The 14,465-nt window shown below is 46.9% G+C and overlaps 1 protein-coding gene across 1 annotated transcript; it reads left to right on the top strand.

The window, feature by feature from the left end:
* The first annotated feature begins 11,874 nt into the window (after positions 1-11,874).
* On the top strand, positions 11,875-13,940 carry LOC123064615 (cytochrome P450 84A1-like). The gene is made up of 2 exons (XM_044488062.1): positions 11,875-12,816; positions 13,194-13,940. The coding sequence occupies exons 1-2, from the start codon at positions 11,902-11,904 to the stop codon at positions 13,824-13,826; spliced, it is 1,548 nt and encodes a 515-aa protein (XP_044343997.1). The 5' UTR covers positions 11,875-11,901; the 3' UTR covers positions 13,827-13,940.
* Positions 13,941-14,465: the final 525 nt, after the last annotated feature.

Here is a 14,465-nt window from a genome sequence, read left to right as displayed (position 1 = left end):
AGCGTCGACCAAGCACGGACATAAGAGAGGACACTTCTCTCTATTAATTAGCTAGCTAACACAATATATGAAACACCTAAATTAACCCCCCAAAACCCCCAACCCCCCCCCCCCCTCAAAAAAAAACAAAAACCCCAGCCACTGGAATGCTGACGCGTGGAGGCATTTTGGTCCCGGTTGGTGCCTCCAACCAGGATGAAAGGCCCCCCTGCCTGGGCTCGGCGCACCGGCCACGTGGAGGCACATCTGTCCCGGTTTGTGTTTGAACCGGGACTAAAGAGGGGAGGTATTAGTAACTAAAGGCCCTTACGAACCGGGACAAATTCCCCCTTTTCTACTAGTGATACCAAGGATAATCACGTCTCTGTCTATCGTCTATCCAGTTTCAGTAAATTAAAACAGGCTGATTGTTACGGTCTTGTATGTTGTCACTTGGACCAAATCCCATCATTTTTTTGTATGGAGGACGATGCAAAAATGCAGGAGAGAGAAACACAAGTTATATTTGAGTAGCAGTGTTATAAAAATTTGCTCAGGAGAGAGAAACAAATAAATCTAATTTTGGCAATCCAGTACAAACAATATTTAAGGGTAATTACTAATTTCACATCCCGTATGTATTATATCGCGTAGTATGAAGAAACAAAGTCAAGCACTTACAAGAGCCTTTGGTGCAGTGAAATTTTGAGTGGGAGTCAGTATCATTACAGGTTTGTCCCATCCAAATTACAGCCCCATAAATGAGCTCCAGCCAACACACACCTTTGCTTCCACAACTCATGCATAACCACATACCCGGGGATTCAAATCAACCTACAAGAATATTAATCCATTAGAACTTCATGCAGAATAAGAAGAAAATTAGTCAGATCCAAGATGACACGAAACCGAATTGGTTAGGATGTGTGTCGATGCTTGGTTGCTTCGCCCGCCATCACCGAGCTATCAAAATCACAAGAGGAAAATATGTACTGGCTACTGCTCGCATTTCACAAACACATCATCTTAAAATCAGATGCCTCATTTGGACGCCATATAATAATCATACATCATTGTTGTATCAATAGAAAAGAAAACATAGAATACTTATCACCATATAATAATCATACATCATTGTTGTATCAACAGAAAAGAAAACATAGAATACTTATCATCATCTTACAATCAGATGCCTCATTTGGACGCCATATAATAATCATACATCATTGTTGCCTCTACTATTTTATACTGAACCGTGAGTACAAGGGTTGGATCATCAGTTATCTAAAGAGAGGAAAAGATTTCGTACATGCAAGTAACTCAAAACGCCCATCAAAGTAAACCAGATCAGCACAAAAACAGAACCAAATCAAGCATAGAAGCAAGAGAGTAAGGGATTTCGTCCTACCACCAGATCAGAGGAAGTCGAGCCGTCGCCTCTCAGTCGAGGAGGGTGCGCTAGTGGAGGTGAAAGTCGCCGCCTGGCGGATCAGCAGCCTTCCGTCCAGGTCGGCCCATGTGGAAGGGGACAACGACGGCGCGCTGGCTCGTCGTTGGTTGCACACCAGCGAAGGTCGCATCGCGTACGACGTACCCGAACCTAGCAGCAGCATGCACTGCCGGTGCCGCAACGGCACGGGGAGCAGGTGTGCGGAGGAGCTCGGCACCATGTCAAGGAGAACGAAGAGCAGATCGGTGTGGCAGCATGAGAGCAGATCGGCGGCTGCGGCTGGGAAGAAGTATAGGGTGGGAGAGACGGACGTGTTGTGCGTGGGCTTCGGGTGGGTAGATCGTGGCAAAAGCGCCTATTGAACGCGAAAAAAGCAGGCTCGATCGTGTGCTGGTTTTGCTGTGTGACCGTACAAGGTGGGGAGGAAGGTGCTGATTGAACCGCTTGGTTCCCCTTGTTTACTTGTCCCTGGTTTTCAGAGGGATTGAAAAAATCGGTGGGAGGACGTGGGTGGGAGAGCTAGCGATAGGAGGGAGGGTTGATGGAGGTGGAACCATCACCACGTTCGATTCTCCTTTAATAGTAGAGATATGCAGCACGGTATACATGGCGATCTTGGTAAAAGTCAGAATGACCCTGCAAGTCTGGGTTTGGCCAGTGATGGCATCCCTGAATTATGTTCTAGCCAGGGGAGGCACCTGTTTACTATTTCAAAAATTAGGCACGGCCGTCGCGACACTCAACCTGTCAGTGGTGTATCCACTAAGATTGTTGTTGCATCCCCGCGTCTGAGTCTACATATTGCCAGTGGTTTGGTGGAAGACCAGGTCGCTCCGAGTGTTAAACTTGGTGGAAAGCGTGCTTGTTTTGACGGCTCAGATGCTGGAGGTGAATGGGCAAGGCCATCTGTTGATATCACTAGGCTCGATGGAAATAATGTATGTGTGCTACCCTGTTTTTAGTTTGATCTATTCCTCTTTTCTTTTGCTGTTTTTGTGTTTTTAGATAACGGTCAAGACGTGGCGCAAGCTAACTGCATTCTTTTCTTTCCTGATAGTTCGCTGTTAGGAAGCCTCGGGATCAGTTTGCTACTAGTGGTCCAAAGAAGAAGATCGCAAAGTCTGTGGCGTCCAATGCCGGTGCTATTAAGAGGATCTATTTAACAATTCGTTGTTCTTTGGGAGAGGTATCTGAGGATGGTGCTCTACTTGAGACACGACATAAAGACATTATCTGTCAGGCTGGTCTAGGATTTCTATTCGACTGGGTTTTGAATGGCATTGTGTTACATCTCTTCTCATGTGCCACTTGATGAAGAAAATTGACACAGCCACGGTGCGTAATGACCGTGGTCCTAATAAAGTGCTTATAGTCCACAGAGAAGTGGTACAACAGGCTTTTGAGTTCCCCATGGGCGACGACACAACTCAGGCTAGCTAATAGTGGCCATGACGAGTCAATGGCTAGATTTAAGGCAGAATTGGGTTTCAGCAAAAAAGATTTGAGAAATGTCTTGAAGCAGCTTGTTGTGGACGAGTCAAAAGGCGACCTTGTTGTAAATGTTCTTTTTTGCTATCCTATTTTACCGAAAAAGGGTTTTCCCCCGTTTTGTATTCCAAAAAAAACCACCACTGTACACATCGCAATGCTGGGGTGAGCAACACAACAATCCCAAAGAAAAAGAAGAAGAAAAAATGCCAACAGCGGCAGCTCGACAAAGCGCGGAAGAGCCGCGACTGCTGCGCCCTTCGAAAACAAACCACCACAGCTCGAGGCTCCGATCTACCGCGAACTATGCAGCACCTCCAAGAAGGGATGCGACGCCGCCAACGCTGCTGCCCGGACAAGTCCTAGGGTTTCCCCTAGTACGCGGAGGGAGGTGGTGGAGAGCTACTCCCGACACCCTCCAAGAAGGGATAGTGGCACCTGCCGGTGTCACCGCATCGGAGCCGGGCGAAGCGGCAAGGATTTCTCCTGCACGCCAAATCCCACCAGCCAATCGGAGCCGACCAGCCAAACCAACGCCTGACTATGCGCCATCAAGGTTGCGCCGCCACCAATACCGTCTCGCTGCGAACACCACCACGAGGCCAAGAAGACCGGAGAGAAGATATGAGTGACGGGAGCAATAGTATCAAGGCCGAGCGGGAGGGAACCATCTCCACCGCCGCCGTCCGGGAGGCTCGCGCCTCCGGCACCATCACGGTAGCCATCCGGACACGGCGGCCGGGCATACCAGGCCACCCCTGGCAACGCTGCAGCAAGCTGGCCTCGACGCCGCCAGCACCCCGCCGATCATCGCCGCTCGCCACCGCCTCCTGAAGGCCACGCCGACGCCACACCTATCGTCGGCCCGCCCCAACCGAGATGGAGCCCGAAAGGCCCAGATCTGGGCCGGGCGGGCGCCGCCAGCCCGCGCCGCCGCGCTGCCCCGCCGCCAACGGCGCGCCTCCGCCTATAGCTCGCCCCCGCCTGCGACAGGACACCCCGCCACCGTGCAGGACCGCCGCCGCCTGAAGACACCGCCCGGAGCCGCTCCGTCCCGTGCCGGAGAAACCCTAGACGGGGAAGGGCCGGTGGTCGCCGCCACCAACGTCGCCCGGGCCAGGCCCGAGGCGGGCGCCGGCGACGGCGGCAGGGAGGAGGAGGAGAGAGGGGGGCGCGCGCGGGGAAGGAGGGGAGGCGCGGCCGGCGGCGCGTGTCTCTATCGCTATCCTATTTTCCAAGTGATATGCCCAGGGCCTGCTGTCCGTGTAGGCAAGGACGTGGCAATGCTAGATGGTATTGTCTTTGACGACATGGCAACGATGGATTTTTGCCAGCTAGTAGTGGATGAGTTAAAGCGTGCTGCTATCATATGGCAAGATCCAAATATCATTCAAGCAGGTCCAGAAGGTTGTGGAGTAGTCCTAGTCTTAATGTATCCTGATTGTTGCCTATCGAAGAGTGTGTCTATCATGCATATCGAGACTCTGCGCGCAAATTTTCTCATAGAGAAGATGTTGAATTCAATTTTTCTGAAAGACATTGTAAAGGCAAAGACCTCCATACCTATGTTTTCGGGAAACTTGGGGTCAGTTTCAACTTATATCCTCTTTTTGTTGGGCAATGTATCCATGCTCTCTTGTTCACATTTTTTTATGTTGCATGAATTTTCCATTGTATATAAGTGTATGCAAGGTTTTTTTTTTTACTTTTATGCGTGTAAAATGTGGAGCTAACTACCCCAATTATATGGAGCTAACTTTTTTTAATGTTTCTTCGGAAGCTAGCTTCACATGTTTTTTACCCCTTTTATTATCTCTGGACCTAACTACTTTGGTATAGCTAGGAAGTTAACTCCCACAAGTTCAATTCCCTAACATGTGTAGCTAATTGCTTTTGGTATTTAGTGGAAATCTACAAGTCAATTCACAATTTTTCTGAAGTGCTGATTGTTTTTTATATTTCCTTTTTATATGCATTTGTGGAAATCGCAGAACTAGATTGCATATTGCTAGCCAGTTTCTATTGAGCAGACTCACGGGCGTGCTTTCCCTCATACGCCTGTCCCTATTTGTACTCACGCGCCAAAGTTGCATGTATAGCACGAGCCTGGTAGCAACCCGATTGCAATCAAGCTTTCAAAGTACCAAAACCCAGTAAAGCCATGAAAGTTGATGGTGTTTTGCCAAGATTGATGGTTTCATAGGGAAAGTGAATGAGTTAGCTGCTGAGGTTTCCACGACTTCTGATCGCCTGGGCTATATTGCTAGCATTTTTCCTGAAGGTCATGGACCAAGTGAACAAGCAATGAAGGAGGCTACGGAGTGTGATGTTGCTAACATTGATAGTCTGCAGAGCGCGACATCATATATTCATACTGCTTTCAACGAGTTGAATAGGGAACACGATGCCATATGTAAAGGTTTTGAAAATGATGCTCGTATTATTGTGAGTCAGATTAGCAAGCAGAAGGATGATGTGTCTCAGCCTGTTCACGGTGAAGATGCTATCGGGCAGCCAGGCGAGGAGGTGAGGCAATACTTTTTTTATGTTTTTTCTTTTTTTGGTATGTTTGTTAACTACTCCATTCGTCCCATAACTAGTGTCAAAAAAGTCTTACATTATGGGACGGAGGGAGTATCTTGTAACAGAGAGCTAACTACTAACTTTTTCCAACTCCATGCATGTGTTTTTCACAGGGTAGTGTTAACGCACCGGATGGTGAAGAAGATGAGAAGCCAGAGCCCACTGCCGAATCTCCACCGCATGGTTATAGTGACGGCGATGTCATGGATGATGATCGTTTGGGCGGTGATTCTGATGAGGGTTGTGAGGGTGTTGATGACAGTGTTGACCTTATGGAGATAATTTCCGCACCAGTTCAGCCCCCAGCCCTAGGTGAATGCGGCAAATCTGATGAGCCAGAGCTTGTGCAGCAAGTCTTTGCGTTGACCTTTCCAAAGGCAAGCAAGCCGACTTTGATTGTCATGAGGTTGTGTCAGTTACGCTTGATGGTGGTGCAGCAGGGAATGATCATGCTTCATATGATTCAAGTCGTTTTGTCGTTGACAAAGTTGAATGTAGTTCAGCATTGCCTGAAGCTAGACAGATGCCCGGAGGGGCTTGCGCGAGTGTTTTTGTCATGGATGGCGGTGTTGACGCTGCTGGTCTAAGAGGCGATGCACTTAATGTCGCAGCAGCTCGAGAAGGGATACAAGTGTTGAGGGATGTAGGCTTCTTTGCACTCCTCGTCGACGTCGTCATCCGTGATTCCCTACCACACTTGAAGGGTTTGGAAAATAATTTTCATCTTCACTGCCCATACGTCGTAGTTCACATCGGCCAGCATCGGGTACTCGATGGGGATGATGAAATGGACAGTACATTTGAACCACTCATTCCTCCAGCACTAGTCGGTGATTTACCACCTTCTTCACCTTGTAGTCGTTCTTATTCACCTTGCAGCCGCCGTTGCCCGACTTGTTTGCCTTGAAACCACCGTTGTCGGACGTGCTGTCTCAACTTTATTGTTCACCATCGTAGATCGTCAAGCCTATAAATACCAATTGTAGATTTTTTTTTAAGAACTCTAGATCAAATCACCAGGAGTTGTGTACCGAAGTGCGTGCCAAGCTAGCTTCCAAGGAAGCAGGCAAGCACACAGCTTAATTGACAACAGTGCCTAGCACATGCTCGTACGTCTAGCCGGCTAGCTAGCCTCACGTACGTACGAGCCTGGTAGAGCTAGCTTGATCGAATCGATCCTTCTCTTTCGACGGAAAGCCTCGGCCAATTCTCGCGGGCTGGGCGACACTGAAAAACAGATCAGAGGACAGATTTTTGCTGTGCGTGACCTTGCACCTTTTTGTTCATTTGCTCTAGTATATAAAGAGATATAGGGACGTCACGTCCAACACGTTACCGACTCCGCAACCAACACGGTGCGACCCCTACTCGGTGCAAGCACCTCGTCCGGTTTACTCACGTGAAATCTTCCTTTAATAGAATATAAACAATGAAACTGCAAGCCACTATGTTTGCCGCTATGTATTCTGGCTCGCAAGATGACAGTGCCATTACCCTTTGCTTCTCAGAATTTCAGCTGATGGCGTTCGGGCCAAGGTAGAATACTATACCCGATGTCATCTACATCACCAATCACGTTGTTATCAGAGTATCCATTAAGGACCATCCTTCATTTTCCTTTATGCACGTGCATCCATGATTAATAGTGTGTGACCTTGCACCTTTTCATTTATTTGCTCAAATATATAAAGGGATATAGGGACACCACATCCAACACGTTACCGACTCGGTAACCAACACCACGCGAACCCTACTTGGTACAAGCACCTCGTCCGGCTTGCTCACGTGAAATCTTTCCTAAACAGAATCTAAACAATGAAACTATCAAAGACACTGCTATCGAATTCCAGAAAAAATAGATGCAAGTGTTAGCGGCTGTCGTGCCCAATTCATATTCCTAAACCTTCTTGTGTGAGGCGAAACTGCAAGCGGTTGCATCCCTCCTGTCCAGCCGGCGAGGGCGGTGGTCCCTCTCCCAACCGTTCGCCGCCAGTAGCGTGAGGGTGGGGGAACCATGGTTCTCTGCCTCCAGCTTGTGGATAGTGTTAGGGTTAGGTTTCTAGGCGCCGTTTGGGTGGTGGCGACGACGCTGCGTCAGAATAAATTGCAGCGGACCCACCTTCACCACGGCGTCTCTCGTGGCGGCACGAAGAATCTCGCAGCTCGATCTTCCTGCTACTTATGCCCAACGGCGAGATTTATCTCTCGCGGCCTCAATGCTTGGTGGATGGCGGCGATGCGACATCGACTTCTTTTCCTAGGATCCGATTGACTGCAACTTCATCGATCTAGATGGAATCGTCGGATCCTCAGTGTAGCTTCCTGCCATATCATGGGGCTGGCGAGGTTAGGATGCCTCTGCCGGGGGTGTGATACGCTTGGGCAGGGGTGGAGCTCTTCTGGATTTGTAGCACTTCCGGCATGGACGATTCTTTCTTCCACGGCGATGATCTAACAGGATCGGGGACCGGCGACATCCCATCTACAACCAACAAGGACATGTTGGCTCCGGCAATGAAGCCGCAACGGAGGTGCGTCACAGGCCCGTTCTAAAAGATGGAGGCGGTTGACTCCCTTTGGACCTTGTTGTAATTTCCTACTTTGTTGGGATTGTTTACTGCTGGTGTTGCTAATAAACCTGAGCGGTTTTTCGCAAAAAGAAAAGAAAGAAGAACTATCTAGGACACACTTGACCTACTACGACTACAATCTTGTTAACTATAACAAACCTGCCACCTGATGTAAGATACATTGAAGCCAACATGTTTGTTGAGCCAGAGTGATAATAGAATGCTTGTTCCACCTAAAAAAAGACAGTGAATCGGCTGATGCTTCACGGGTCAAAAAACTATGTGCTCTTGATCCTTGGTTACGCTGATATGAGAAAATTTGGAGTTTGCTGAATTTGTTTTTGCATCTTGTATGATCAACCGTTAAGTCACGTCCAACCCCAGTGACCATGGGTGACACATAGAGAAACACCAACAAGCCGAGCGCCGTTCCTGCCAGTGACCTTCACACGCCCGCCCATTAAGCGCTTCGTGATTTTACTTATCACTAGAAACTTCATCCAAAAATTCAAATTCAAATTCATTTTTTTCACTCAATACATGACTATTGTGACGGGAAGTATGCTATGCTCCAAGCTTGCCTTGTCGGGACAAGCTCCTGGAAAACGAGTCACTGATTCCAAGCGCTTAGTAATAGAATATGTCGTATATGCCGCAAAAAGTAAATATATATTTAAAAACTTCATTCGAATATGAATCTAATGATATGTTTTTGTGTAACACCTAAAACCAACGTAAGTCTGACAGGCCCGGTAAGAGTGCTATATCTTATGGATGGGTGCGGCAACATGTCACTTTATGTTCTATGGATGGAGTAGCACCTAATTAAAGTAGTTGAAGAGTGAACATCACAAGCGGACGCTATGCCGTTGTTCTTTTTCTTTCGCTCCTAAAGAAATGTGCCGTTTGATCACATCACTGTATGGTCCAAACTCCACTACTCAAACTTAGTTGCTGCCATGTGCCTAGCCTGACACATGTGCCCTTGCAACCCAAACTTCGACGAGTAGTAATTTTGTGGTGCGTACCAAGTGCACTGGCAACTCGAGGTAGTATACTTGTTTATACGGCTCAATTCAAAAATCTAACCAACCAAAGTAGATGGTGAGTAGTCGAATATTTTTTGTAGTTTGCAAAATTACTCAGTTAATGTGCATTTTTTCTAAAAATATATGTTTACCAATGCATTAATTACAATGCATGCATGTCTAGCCAATAAACGACAAAGAAGCTTGACATGCATTGATGAGTTTCATCATAATTCTTGCATGCGGATATTTATTGCACCTTAAAATCTGAAGATGTGATGAAAAGTAACAAAATTGTAACTTATAAAACCGAAAAACTGAAAATTTTGAGATGAGCCCTATAAACCGGAAGGGAGGTAGTAGTTGAGTATTCAAAAGTTCAACTCATGGTTTTCATCACCAAAAATAAAAGGTAGAATTTCTTGAAAATAAATAAAGACTTGAACCATTAATTTACCATGTTATACCATGCACGAACTTCATAGGTACGATAAACCAATTGAAAAACGAAAAAGCTAATCCATCTACAGGTATACTATTTGTTTATATTTGTATTTGATAGTATTAGTTTGTCTTTTCAGTTTGTCATGATATGATAAAAATGTTTATTCGATTATTTGTGACCTAGTAACATAAATTAAATGTAAACATGAATGATTTTTATCCTACACTACCACTACTACATGGAATACACTAAATTTCAAACACTCACACCACCACACACATGCACTCACACAATGCCTTCTGAAACCAGGTCGAAGTTGCAGAGCTTCGTGATTGACGAAGTGACCATGGTCGCATCTTTTATCAACCCAAAATTTGATCCCTGGTTGTGTGGGGGTCACACTGCCTCATAACCAAGCAACCAGTGGTTGCTTCTCAGAAATGGATTATTTTATCGATGTGTAGAGTTGATAGAATGGTATAAGATCCGTCCACTACATCAACACATTGAAAGTACATAGAGGATGCACACAACCATTATACTCACAAAGCTAAATTGAGACAAGAAAGGGCCATGAAGGAAAAGGACAAACCATTGACCTCATGGTTACAACCACCCACCCATGTTCATGTCATGTCTAAACTATTCGATCCACAACCAAAGAAAGATGAAATGCAAGTCGAGCTGATGAAAATGTCCGCACTCAAAACCTTTACTCATCACCAATGAAGACATGAACGTCTAAAACTCGGAAATGATTACTCCAAGGCCATAGCCTGAACCAGAGATGGAACCCGGTACCGAGATAATACTCGAAAGCACGGGGTGGTGGGGGGGGGGGGGGGGGGGGGGGTTCGCACCTCCATTTTTCTGTTGGTATGGGTTTCGTGGGAAGAATAAATGAACTTTACAATCCACTCAATGAAACCTCTTTTAAAGATTTCTTTCACGCAGAATAAGGCAAAAACCATAAGAAGTTTAAATATCAACCTAATCTTACCTGTGTTTTATTGTTAATTTTTTTTGAACAGTTTTAATGTTAATTTGAGTATGTATTTTTTTATTCATAAGTTTTCCTTTAATATAAATCAAACAAACAATTCTGCAGAACTCACTATGTCCACAATTTTGTTGCCCATACAATCCTATCCGTGTTTTAAAAATTCCGCAAATTATAGAGGCCCTTTAAAGGGGTATGTGCGACAATTCCCTGCTGCCACCGAATGCTAGAATGATCCAGAGAATCCCAGCAAACACAGTAGATGCCACAAACACCACCATCCCCTACAACGTCACCCCATGAGGTTGTTGAGATCTGATTTCCGCGTGCAGCCGTGGCATCAATCCAATGGCACAGAGCCCCGTTGAAACCTAAGTTTAATGTCCACATGTTCACGTGCTATAAAACAATTAACATACACTGCTTGTGACAGCTTACTAATTGAAAGGTGCTTAGCTAGAAATCCTCAATACACTGCTTGCGTTATAGCTTACTAATTTAAGTCGCTTAGCTTGAAATCCCCAATTATTGGGAGCACTACACAAGCTATATATGCTGACTGGACATATATATACCCTCCCCCGTACCACCAACTCCATTTAAAAAAAAATGCTAACAACTCCACCCAAGAAACTAAAAAAAACTTAAAAGAACCCTCAACTACTCATCTAAGGCATCAAAGAATATATCATGCACACCTTCTTTTATGAATTATAAATTGCATTATTATTTTGTTTTAAAAAGTCATAGATTTAGATGTTTTAACATATCTCACTTAGGTTATTTTTATGAAATCAACAAAAGCATCTGTTGATTATTCTTGGTCCAGGCTCATGTGAGGGTAAGGCTCCCAAGCACGGAAATAGCCAATTTAAGGTTCTTAAGGTTTATCAAGAAAAATATTATTTTCAATAGGTACTTTGCGTAAATACAGCAGGAGAATACTACTTTATGTTGGATCTAGTGATATTGATTTGATAGCGTGCATGTTGATATTTTTCTTGATAACCAGAGTCAAACTTAAAAATCAAGTAAGCCTTGTATAAATCCATCTGGAGGGAGTATTAATTATTTGATGCAAAAACAGAAACACTAGTGATAGTTCACGTGTGATGCGCAGGGCGTGCAAGTGGAATAAAAGAAAACACCTCACCCACAAGAAAAAAGAAAAGAAATCCTTTTCTAAAAAAATAAAAAAGAAAAGGAAATAGTCGGCCTCGTGTGCAATTGCTATCATGCGGTGTGACGCTACTGTTTTTCAACTACAGTAGCACAGTATATATAAAGGCCCCATGCATCCACAGGGATTACAGCGGAGTTTCTTGTTTGAAGCTAGTGCTCGATCGTTCTTATTGCCAATGGCGACCTTTGCAAAGATCGCCATGGAGCTCCTCGCGGATCCACTGATGTGGCTGTTCCTCGCCTCGCTGGCCTTGGTAGCCATGCAGAGGCGGCGGCTGGGCAGCGCGCCGTTTCCTCCGGGCCCCAAGCCGCTGCCGGTCATCGGCAACATGACGCTGGTGGACCAGCTGACCCACCGCGGCCTGGCTGCGTTAGCGAAACAGTTCGGCGGGCTGCTGCACCTTCGCTTCGGCTGGCTCCACGTCTTGGCGGTGTCGACGCCCGAGTACGCGCGCGAGGTGCTGCACGCGCAGGACGGCGTCTTCTCGAACCGCCCGGCGACCATCGCCGTGGTCTACCTCACCTACGGCCGCTCCGACATGGCGTTCGCGCACAATGGCGCCTACTGGCGGCAGATGCGCAAGCTCTGCGTCACAAAGATCTTCAGCCGCCGCCGCGCGGAGACGTGGCTCGCCGTGCGCGAAGGGTACGGGGCGCTAGCCCGCGAAGTCGGCCGGCGCAGCGGCGAGGCCGTCAACCTCGGCGAGCTCATCTTCAACCTCACCGTCAGTGTCATCTTCCGCGCCGCCTTCAGCACCTGCGACGAGGACGGGCTCATCGAGTTCATCGCCATCCTCCAGGAGTTCTCCAGGCTCCTAGGATTGTTCCACATCGGTGACTTCTTCCCGTGGCTCGCCTGGGTGGGCCGTCGTGGCTTCAACCGCCGGCTTAGCACGGCGCGCGGCGCTCTCGACAGGTTTATCGACAAGATCGTCGACGAGCACATGAGGAGGGGCAAGGACCCGGCAGACCCCGACGCCGACTTGGTAGATGGCCTGCTCGGCTTCCTCGCTGACGCAAACCCAGTCAGCGGCAAGCGCAGAGAGGACGCTCTCCGCTTCACGCGGGATAACGTCAAAGCTATGATCATGGTACGCGAGTAATTTGCTGTACTGGTATACTCTCCCTGTTCACACATCTCAAGAACTTCACTTGGTACATTTTTTTTATTACTGTGTACTACTAATACATTTTTTTTTGCGAGGGAGTACTACTAATACTAATGAACTAAAAGCATGGCAAGTATTTTGGAACCAAGGGAGTACAATTTTTTTAAGATAGCTAACGTCTATCCATCATATGAAATGTTAAAAAGAAATTCCACACCCACAAAAAAAATCCACACATATTAAAAAAAGTTCCATTTGTTCAGTTTATCATTCTACTGGTATATGACTTCCTGAAAGAGAAGGAATATTATTTCCTACAATATATTGTGGTGACGTGGCTATCTTCATACGGCATATAGGACATGTTATTTGGTGGACCGGAGACGGTGGGGTCCACCACCGAGTGGGCGATGGCAGAGATGATGCGTAGCCCAGATGAGCTCGAGCGGCTGCAGCAGGAGCTCGCCGATGTGGTGGGGCTCGACCGGGCTGTTGAAGAATCCGACCTCGACAAGCTCCCTTTCCTTAGGTGCGTCGTCAAGGAGGCGCTTCGCATGCACCCGCCCATCCCGGTGCTCCTCCACGAGGCCGCCAAGGATTGTGTTGTTGGCGGCTACTCCATACCGAGAGGCTCCCGCGTGTTGGTCATTGCTTGGGCGATCAACCGCGACTGCGGGGCCTGGAAGGATGGCGACACATTTCGACCAGCACGGTTTATACCCGGCGAGGGGGAGGCCGCCGGGCTAGACCTCAAGGGAAGCTGCTACGAGTTCTTGCCGTTTGGGTCTGGCAGGCGCTCATGCCCTGCGCAGGGGCTCGGCCAACATGCGGTTGAGTTCGCAGTCGCGCAGCTGGCGCATGGTTTCAATTGGAAGCTGCCTGACGGCATGAAGCCAGCAGAGCTTGACATGGGCGACATTTTTGGCCTCACCGCGTCACGCTCCACGCGGCTCTACGCCGTGCCCACGCCCCGGCTCACCTGCCCCGTGTAATGTGATAATTATTGGACAAGGCGTGCAGTGCCCACAGAGACGTAATATCATATTGCCAATAATGCTACACCTACAAACAACCTATAAATGTTTACTTAACATTTCAAACTATAATTCTCTGCCCCCTGAATTTAGCAAAGTTTGCCCCGTTATCACGTTTTTTGTATGTGACAAGCATAACATATCCGACTATTGTCATTGTGAACCATCATCGGAGCTTGAGAGAGAGAGAGAGAGAGAGAGAGAGAGAGAGAGAGAGAGAGAGAGAGAGAGAGAGAGAGAGAGAGAGAGAGAGAATCATATTTGGTCTTACAATAAATGCTGGTCTTCTTGTTTATTATTTTGCAATGTTTGACTTCGGCTAAAAGATATAATCTTTACGTATCAAGACAAAATATACCATTCATTAGTGTAGATATGCCTTTCTCATTTAGCATGTAAGTGGCATTGCGCACAAGTATAAGAGCTGGCTAAAGTTGGGAATGTGATATGGAGGAGTTCAAGTCATACCGGAACCTAAAATCTCCTCGACATAGATTCTCAAAGAAAAATCTTCTCCACAGACAAAATTAACATGTGAGCGAGCTATAAACCTGCTATTGTATTTACTCTGATACGCTGATGACTTCGACTTGGGGA

This window comes from Triticum aestivum, chromosome 3B (genome assembly GCF_018294505.1).
Source record: "Triticum aestivum cultivar Chinese Spring chromosome 3B, IWGSC CS RefSeq v2.1, whole genome shotgun sequence".
In the NCBI taxonomy this organism is placed as follows: Eukaryota; Viridiplantae; Streptophyta; class Magnoliopsida; order Poales; family Poaceae; genus Triticum; species Triticum aestivum.
This window is presented reverse-complemented; position numbering and strand designations above follow the sequence as displayed.

Excerpts from the sequence above, each read along its gene's own strand:
- LOC123064615 (XM_044488062.1), top strand. The coding sequence starts at position 11,902 with ATGGCGACCTTTGCAAAGATCGCCATGGAGCTCCTCGCGGATCCACTG. Across the intron at positions 12,817-13,193 it reads ACGTCAAAGCTATGATCATG|GACATGTTATTTGGTGGACC; the intron begins GTACGCGAGTAA and ends TACGGCATATAG.